General features: G+C 28.6%; 2 protein-coding genes across 5 annotated transcripts in view; one reads left to right on the top strand and one right to left on the bottom strand.

Moving 5' to 3' along the window:
- The window catches only part of LOC117169050 (decapping nuclease DXO homolog), a 76112-nt gene extending 67244 nt beyond the window's left edge, over positions 1 to 8868 (top strand). Inside the window, exons 2-5 of one of the 4 annotated variants that reach the window (XR_004466603.1) lie at positions 5171 to 5386; positions 5498 to 5859; positions 7610 to 8138; positions 8506 to 8868. Coding sequence is in view for 3 of the 4 variants with exons in the window: in XM_033355139.1 (XP_033211030.1) it covers positions 5344 to 5386; positions 5498 to 5859; positions 7610 to 7879 (675 nt within the window). In the remaining variant the exon portion in view is untranslated. Of the gene's footprint in view, positions 1 to 5042; positions 5087 to 5170; positions 5387 to 5497; positions 5860 to 7609 lie in introns of those variants that run through there. The other 3 variants (XM_033355141.1, XM_033355142.1, XM_033355139.1) reach the window with 3 other exon arrangements.
- LOC117169046 (protein misato) overlaps positions 1 to 9994 on the bottom strand; it is a 205647-nt gene that overhangs the window by 62223 nt on the left and 133430 nt on the right. The window lies entirely within an intron of this gene.

The following is a 9994-nucleotide window of genomic DNA, read 5'->3' as shown; positions in this document are numbered from 1 at the left end:
CTATATCGATGGGGGCTTTCTACGGGGAGCGGTGGGTAGAGGGGAAGTGACTTTTTTCGCCGGACGCGCCGTCTACATTTATGGCGGGCAACTAAGCCCGCATCGCATCTACGTTTATAATATCTTTGGTTATAATTAGGTTCCTTCCAAAAAATATATTTATTTGAACATTCGAAGTTAGAAAATTTAAAAAAATGAGGAATGTCATAAGCATGGACAGAATGCTTATTATTATAAATAATTTGAATATATAATAGGTCAATCTTTTTGTTTTCTGATGCATAATAAAAAGGTTTCATTTAAATAAAGATAAAAAAATTAAGAAAAAGTTTTTTTGCAATTAAAAAGCGGTTAGTAAGTTTGAAAGATAGCAAAAATTCATCGGAATTCAAAAAAAGAAGCCTTTTCTGAAAAAACTTTTTATTTTTAAAATAATTCTCAAAATTAAATAACAAAGCAATTACAATAAATTTTGCATTAAATAAACTTAATCTACTACGGCGCAAAGGTTGCACAAGACCGCCCTATGTTGGTCAGACACAGGTCGGTTGAAACTTCTCTCTCTTTCCTGCGACAACTGTAGTCACAGCATCGGCACTTTTTAGTTCGTATATTCTCGACAACTTTGATAAAAAAACAATTATTCATTTTTTATCTATTAATTGATTTATTATTGGAATTTATGAGCAATGTATGAATAAAATAAAGAAAACCACTTTAAATTGATATATATCACATTTTTAGTAATTTTTACATATAATTTTCACTTAAATTACAAAAAATCAATTCGAAACATTAAAATACCATAATATACTGTAAAAATACGTCAAATGCATTCATTTACATGAAAATATGAAATTGAATTAACGGGACGAAACTCTAACGTCTGCACCAAAAAATCTGAGATATTTGCTCAGGAGAATTAATTGAATTTCGCGTGGGGCACATTTGTCTCCCGCAGGATCAGTGTAGGGTTAAGATTCAAAATCTGGATTTTTAATTATAAGACAATGATATAGATATTAAGCTGGAATATTTTGATATTAAAATTCAAGATCCAGGTATTAAGAACTCTAAATATAAAAATATTGATATATTGAAATATAATTTCTAGATATTAACTTTTAATATCAAGATATTGAATGCCAGATATTGAGCGTCGATATCTTTTTTCTCTGTGTACTTTATAGCCTTTGTAGCCCCCGCCACCGTTACGTAACATGATAAACGCTTGCTAAATACAAGAAAAAAAGATTTTGTAAGATTATAAGTTTTGTCTAGAAATAAATAAAAATTTATTTTTATGTAACACTGAATCTTTCCTATCATTTTTTTAGCTATATCAAATTTAAAATTAGTTAATGTAGTTATATTTACATTCAAATATCAAAACTTTTTTAAATACAATTAAGAATCACTCAACAGTTTGTAATAAACTGAACGTAAACTGAACAGTGGATTACAATGAATTATATCTTACTGGATCGAATACATTTCAAATCAGGTACGATCTACACTTTTCGCTAAATATCTCAGCGACGAAATATGCGGTTTTTTTAGAGAATATTAAACGACAAATATTCGTTTGATTTGAGAAACAAAAATTTTCCACGAAGTTATCAGTTTTTGAATTTTGACGTCTAATTAAAAAAATACATTTTTTTCTTAAAAATTTTTAGTTTTTTTTTCTGATGCAGATATGTCAATTTTATTTGAATCCTGATGAGTATTACCATCCTGTTTCAAAATCTGTCGTAGAAAAAAGTTTAAAATTAACGAAGTGCGACGATTTGTTTGAAATTATAAAAACTCGATTTTCACAAAAAAACTCAAACTTTAATTTTGGTTTAATATGAACTTCTATAAGGAAGACGTCCTATGAGGTTTATGTAAGCTTAATCATTTTTGTGTCCACGACAATTTTTTTAACGAAAAATTGAATTTTCAATATGTCTTGAACACAGCGAAAGATTTGACAGAATGCTAAGAAAAAAATGGTTTCAGCTGTTGTTAGTAATTTAACAAAATTCTTGTATACTTTTTCTTAAGCGTTGAAAGAAAAACCATAAAATAATTTTTGAAAAATTCAAAGAACTTAGGAGGTATTCTAAATAAAAAATGTCCTTTTTTTAACTGTCATAACTTTGGTGACTTTAATGCTATTAAGATATGTCTTTTTCTTAAATTATTCGTAAAAAACGTGGGTTTGAAAAACATTTGAAAACATTTTTTTAAAACTGTTGGTTGTTTCAAAATAAATTTTTAAACTGAATTTCTAAAAAAAATCCTTTTTTATTTTCCCTATTTTTTGTAGGTCGCTCACAATGTTCTCTAAAAGCTCTTTGAATATAAAAATCTTTTGTTCGACTGTCACTTACATAGATGTTTGCATCGTGTGCATCATTTCGGTATACGTTTTTATTTATTTCTCGTAAACTAAGGGAGATCATATTTTGATTGTAGACGACATTGTACGCTATCTATAAAAAATCAAAGAAAATAAACAGTGCATTTTTTCAGAAATTCAGCCTAAAAATTTGTTTTTGAAAATTTAAAGAAGTTTAAAACAAAATTTTTTTTCAACAAATATTTCTTTAAAACTGTCTCGTATTACGAATAATGGAAAAAAAACATTAACAGCTAGAATTTTAATTACAAAAGTTTGCCTTATTTTTATCTAAACCTACATACCTGTATTGCACTATATGTAATTGAAAATAAGTTTTTTTAAATTCATTTAACATATTTCAGAGTAAGTTTTGAACGTTTTGAAAATATTCATATCCTGAAAATTTAGAAAAAAATAAATACCACTTTATCTTTAATATTTTGTGTTTTTCCTTTCAGTAATGACTGAGTGAATCTATTTCAAATGATTTTATGTATTTCTTTTAAAAAATTTCCAAAAACAACCTACACTTTTTTATTGACTATATATTTATTAACTGATTAAAAGATATATTACAAATTTACTTTTGGATTCTGTTGAGATTTAGTATCTTCTTTCGAAATTTATTTCTTTTCCGGAAAAAATCCTTTTTTTCATTGTCCCGTGTTTTTGAAATCAACACGTGTTTTAAATGGGAAAAACTGGATCTGCGAAAAAATGGAAAAAGAAGTATTTTGCAATAACTTTTTGCAAATTAAAGTTTAATAACCTCTTTAAAAAATGCCCCAAAAATGCAAAATATAAGTTTTTATGTAAAATTCATTCTAATGACGATGTTTTTTTGGACCTTTTCGACATGAATTATTTTTATTCGATAAGTGACGAATTTCAAAGTATTTTCGAACTAATTTTGAATTGTTTAAACAATTTTTGTTTTACCTTTAATTCGTGAAAAGTTATTATTTTTCCCGATAAATGATACGTTTGATGAATTTCAAGAATAATATTTGTAACTTAACATATTTGGTAATTATTTAAACAATTTTCATTTGTTTAAAATTTTTATTTTTGTTAATCGTAAAAAGTTATATTTTCTGAAATTAATGACACAATTAACGAATGTTGAGAGTAATATATTTTTTGACGATATTTGGGAATTATTTAAATAATTGTAATTTATTTTGGACAATGCTTTTCCCTGTATGTCTTGAAAACTAGTTACCAAATATTCTATTTTTAGGGCATTTCGGGGCACAATACGAGGGACTTGGGGTGTCAAAATAACAAATATCTGAGGAGAAATTATTCTTTGAATATTCTTTAAAAGATGATACAAACTTTAATTTGCAAAAAGTTAATAACAAGTTAATCACATGTCATTTAAATCCTGGAAACTTTTTTAAAATCCTTTTAAATTATCTGAAATCCTACGAAATTCTTGGAAAAACCTTAAAAATATTGAAATATATCAATTCAAATTGAAAACGGCTAGGCCGAATAGTCCTGAAAAATTCGGAGTTGAAAAACATTTAACTACTCATCCCGAATTACGGGATGACGTGACGAGACACTTCAATTAAGAAAATAAAATCAGAAACAAATAAAAGAAGAAGCCAACCTACAACTGTTGAACGTTAAAGGAAAACTTACATATTGATTTTTTCTGAATTTGATAACCTAAGTTTTGATCTTGAAATCTGTAATTTCTCCCAAAATTCTTAAAAATGATAACATTTTTGTAATCTTCTGAAATTCTATAGAATCCCATTAAGCTCCTCGCTTGCAATTTTTTCAAACCTCTTAAAATCTGTCGAAATACCTTATAATCTTATGGAATCTTTTAATTTCTTCAAGAATCTTGCAAACCCCTCAAATAACGTTAAATTCCCTGAAATATCTTGACATTTTGTAAATACCGTGATAATTCCGTAAATATTTTGAATTTTTTTACAATACTATAAAATTCTTTGAAATCTAATGAAATTCATCGGAGTCATTTAAAAAACTATATTCTTTCAAATCCTTTGAAACTGTTAGAAGCCTTTAAATCTTGTGAAATCTTTTGAAATACCGTACATCTTGAAATATTAAATATCTAAAAATTCCTGTTAAAAATTTTAAGTCTCTACAGTTCCCTGAGAATTATATCCTATAAAATCAGTAGAAATCCTCTCGAAATTTTTTTGAAATCTTTGAAGTTCATTGTAATTTTTTGAATCTTTATATCCTTTTATGATCCTGCCAAATAGCATAGTTGTTGTAAAATCTTTACAAATCCCTTGAAATTTGTGATGTCTCAAAATCTCTTTCATAATTTAAAAAAATTTTAAATGAGAAATGGAGCTTTTTGAAATTTCTTAAATCCTTTCATATCTTTTAAATTCTCTGAAATCCCTTAAAACCTCTTTAAACAATGTAACAGCTTTATATCCATATCAAATCCCTAAAATCAGTTAAAATCCTTTGGAAACCCTGAGAATCTGTCGAAACTTTTAGAAATCCTTTGAAATGTTTTGGAATATTTTTGAACTCCCTTAAAACATTTTAATAATTTAAAATCTTGAAATCTTTCTTTTCAATGTAATGTTTAAAGGAAAATTGAAAAAATAGTTACGCTAGTGAGCAATTCGAGAAAATAGTAACATTAGTGCCATTTTTTTGAAACAGAACTACAACAGTTGCATCGTTAAATAAAGGGTAAAAAATGGTTAATAGTGGTGTTAGTTCCAGGCCTGGTGAAAGTGAAGTCTATTAAATATGAATTTCATAAACTTTGTATAGTTTCAGGCCACATTTCATCTCTATGCGTGGAGTGATTAGCTCCTTATGGTCCACTTTGGTAGACCCAAATGGATGGATAATATGTGCACAAAAATTTCGAGAAACCATATATTTATGTGCATTTCCTACGGACAAAAAAAGAAAAAGTGAGCAAAACAGATCACAAAAAAAAGATGGCTGCTTGGGGCCGTAAATTCGAGCAATTTGTTCTTTCAGGTAAAAAATCCATAAGCCATACAAAACTAAAAACATAATTCTAATTACCTGTACCTACTTGCGATATTTGAAAAAAGCAACTATTTTAAACGTTTAATCAATATTTCACAGATGACCCAACAAGACCTCCAAACAGTTTAAAGCCAGTTAATGAAAAAGAGGAATTTTGTGGTATTTTCTCTTATCAATTTGGCGAGCATAACCTGCTTTACGCAGGGGAAGTCGATGGAGTTATTTCAGATGAGATTTTAAACGAAAAATCTCTTTTAACAAATGCCTTTAAATTTTGTGAACTGAAAACAAATTTATTTGTAGACTGCCCAAGTGAGTACTACTTCTTTAAACTTGCAAAATGGTGGCGTCAATCTTTTTTAAGCTGTGTGGACAAAATTTTGTTCGGATACAGAATAGGAAAAGGAATTGTAAAGAAACTAAAAGAATATACATTGGATGAAGTAAACAAAAGAATTCAGGTATGAATTTTTTCTCAAAGTTGTGAAAATTTTTTTTTGTCGACATTGTTAGTTGACTTCGTCAAAAAATTGACTCGTATCAAAATCGTTAAACTACTCTTAGTTTTAAATTGAAATTCTGTAAATACTCAATAGGTCTTGTCAATTTGCAAAGCAACATAGAAAAGAATCATCGGATGGACATTGTTAGTTGACTTCGAAAACAAAGTGATTCGTAGAATAAAGGTCGAACTTTCAATTTTTAAATAAAAATTGTTTAAATAATTAATAGTGCTTGTGAGTTTGCAAAGCAACATAGAAAAGAGTCATCGTATAGACATTCTTAGTTGATTTCGAAAACAAAATGATTCGCAGGGTAAAGGCCAAACTCTTAATTTTTTAGCTAATATTGTTTAAATAATTAACAGTTCTTGTAAATTTTAAAAGCAGCATAAAAAGAATCATTGTATAAAAATTCTTACTTGACTTCGTAACAAAATTAACTCGTGTAAAAAAGGCCAAACTCTGAAATTTTTAATTGAAATTCTTTAAATACTTAATAGTTCTTGTTAAGTTGCAAAGCAACATAGAAAAGAGTCATCGAATAGATTGTTCATTGATTTCGAAAACAAATTGACTCGTAGGATAAAGGCCAAAGTTTCAATTTTTAACTTAAAATTGTTTAAATAATTAATAGTGCTTGTAAGGTTGCAAGTCAACATAGAAAAGAGTCATCGTATAGACATTCTTAGTTGACTATAAAAAAATTAACTCGTAGAACAAAGGTTAAACTCTTATTTTTAAATTGAAATTCTTTAACCAAATAATAGTTCTTGTAAATTTTACAAAGCAAAATAGAAAAGAGTCATCGGGTAGACATTCTTAGTTGAGTTCGAAAACAAAATGATTCGCAGGATAAAGGCCAAACTCTTAATTTTTTAGCTAAAATTGTATTACATAACCATCTCTTACAATCTTTACGCTTCTAATCTAAGCGACTTCCTTTTCCCTTTTCTTTTACTTTTCTTGTAGCTCCAATTTGCCATTTTTTGACATGAATTCTTTCATTCCTTCTCATTCGCTCCTTTATAGCACCCTCCAACTCCTTCATCCATGCTTTTCCTAATCCATCCTACCCTAGAATCTTCACCACATTCTCAATAAAATTGGATTATTAATCAAGTAGTTGAATTACAAAATAATAATTATCCACAAAACAGTTGCATTTACAACCAAGCAGCCAGATGTTCAATAAAAAAAGACGAATTTTCAACAAAATAAATGAATTTTTGACTAAAAAAATGTTATTTACAAACAAGTTGGTTGAATTTTGATCAAAATAATTTAATTTTCAACCAAAAAGCCGCATTTTTGACCAGAAAGAATAAACTTTTAAACAAAAATATTTGGACGTTTCTCACTGGGTTAAATTAATTCAGTTCGAATTTAAACAAAACAATAAAAACGAAAAAATAGGAAGTTTCTTAAAAACAGGTTTAAAAGGAAAAAGATTATGAAGACTGTAATTGAATTTAAAATGATTCAGTTTTAAACGTTTTCGCCTTAAAAATTTTCAACTATAGTTTTAAATGTTTCATTGTGATTAAAATTAAAACGAAGTATAGCGAAATTTTAAGAAAAACGTATAATGACGAATTGTGGCGTTTTTCTTCAAAAAGTCATATTAAAAAAAGTTTAAAAAGTCAAAAAGTTGTACGATCCAAGCCTTAAATCAGGCATAACTTTATTGATTTTATTAATTTTTAAACAGCAAGGAAGACTAATAACCTGGAATCCTGATGCTGAAAAGAATTTCTGTAATGCATTTTTAAAACACGTGAAAAAAATTGTTACTGAAGATTATGATAAAGTGGTTTATAAGTTTTCTTGGAATCCTGAAAATCCAGGTTTAAAAAGGATTGAAACTGAGAAATTAAACAATGTTCATAATGAGTCACCATATTCGTTTCTACCTGACATGCACGTTGAAATTATTACAAATCAAAATCAAATCTTCAGGATAGAATCGTTGCAAGAATAAGTGAGTCAGAGCCTCATGGTTCAAAATCTGAATGGAATTGAGGAAGATTTAGGGATAATCCTTCACATTCAAGACAATCTTCAGAAAATGAACGTAGATTCCAGACTACTTCCACACGTTATTTTCCTTACTCCAGATCGGAATCTGAATTTTCAAGGAAAAGAGGCAATCCTCAAAGAAATAGGAATTTTATGTCAAGAGGTGGTCAGAAATCAAGAAGAGAAAGAAGAAGAAACTGCTACTAAAGATACTGACGATGGTAATGAAGTAATCCGATTAAGCAAAAGCAGGCATCTAAATCAACCTCACAGAAAAAACTGAGGTTATAAAATTTCGTAGATAATCAGTCAAGGAGAATAAACACGAAGTGGGTAAACCAACTGATGTAAACATTTCGTGGTGAACGTTTACCTCAGTGTGAACTAACAAACTGACTATTACCCTGTTTGAGCGATTACCTGCAATGTTTGGTATCCCCAGTTTTCTTCATGGTTACGAGTTAGATACATCAAATTTTCTTACGTGGGGTAGTTTCAGAATTCACTCCTCAATTAGTCTTCTGTAATGTTGCCCTAATTTAATGATTTATAGCTCCATTAATTCTCGGTATCGGGTTGACATTCTAGGAAAAGCAGTATCTTCCCTACTTAATTTCTGCAGCGTCTACCCTCAGGAAAACATTCCCTCTGCTCCCTCTGCTCGAAGCATCCCTCCGAAGCCCGCTACCACCTTCTTTAACAAGTAACCCTGACAGATTATATTGCCTATGAGGTCGGGGGTGGTCACAATTAATCAATACAATAATGTCAATACAGCTATTATAACGTAAAATGTAAGTAATAGTGTATTGTTAATAATTACATTAAACTAGTGGTCACGTGACACTTGTTTGATTTTGATGATGCATATGTCATCCCTACATTCTAAGACACTTAATTTTTTAACTGTAGCGCTACATACATATTTTCTTAAACGAAAAAACCTTATTTTGTAATTTGAGAATAATAAAGTGATTATAAAAAGAAGATTCTTCTCCACTGAAGTTTTTCTTCCAAGAAAATGCTGCTAATTGTACCCGAAATATCTGTGAAAACAGCCTTTTCCAGGTCTTGCTACTTTTGCCGAAATTTCAGTACACGTGACCACGGTCCTTTTGTTCAATGAGATTAGCTCTGAAGTTTGAGAATGCAAAATTTAATGATTATCACAAGGGGGAAACAAATCTTTAAAATGCGGTCCAGTGGAGGTATGGCTTACAACAAAATGGTTAAACCACCAAATATTTTATTTTTAATGTTAAGGTTCTTGGCCAGGTAAAATTTATTAATAATTTTTTATGTTAATTTTTCCGTCTCTTCGTATTCAATATTTTAATAATATTGATTGGACCAGTAGACAAAAAAATTGACATAAAAAATTGTTAAACCAAATAGTTGATTTTTTAACCAAGAAGATTTTTTTTTTACCAGAAAAAACAACAAATTTTCAACAAGATACATGAATTTTCACCAGCAGTTGAATTTTAAACTAAAAAGATACATTTTTAAGCTAAGAGTTGAATCCTCAACGGAAAAATATAAATTTTCCACCAAAAGTAAAATACTTAAATTGTCACTTGCAAAATTAATTAAAAAAAAAAAGTTTTTCAAGAAACTAGTTAAATTTTCAACCAAAGAGGTGAAGTTTTAACAGAAATAATGAATTTTTTACTGGAATATTTAAACTTTTACTTGAAAAATACATTTTTAACTAAAACACAGCAATTTTTCAAGAAAATAAATAAATTTTCAACACAAGGGATGAAGTTTCAACTAAAATAAATCTTCTGTCGTACAAAGAAATTAATTTTCAACATAATTGTTCAATTTTCTACAAGATAGATTAATTTTCAATCAAAAGAGATTCATTCTTACGAAAACACGAAAACATGAAAACTAATATTTTATCGAAAATAGATTACTCAGATTGCATCAATTACTTCGAATGATCTGCATTATAAGTACATTACCTGGATCATACGAGGGTGGATTGATAAGTTTCCGGCCTGACCAAGAGATGGCACCACTAGGCCTACCTTGAGGTGGCGTTCTATAGTACCATCCTTAGATAGCTTGT

This window comes from Belonocnema kinseyi, chromosome 3 (genome assembly GCF_010883055.1).
Source record: "Belonocnema kinseyi isolate 2016_QV_RU_SX_M_011 chromosome 3, B_treatae_v1, whole genome shotgun sequence".
In the NCBI taxonomy this organism is placed as follows: Eukaryota; Metazoa; Arthropoda; class Insecta; order Hymenoptera; family Cynipidae; genus Belonocnema; species Belonocnema kinseyi.
Note: the sequence above shows the minus strand (reverse complement) of the source record. Positions and strands in the feature narration are given on the sequence as shown.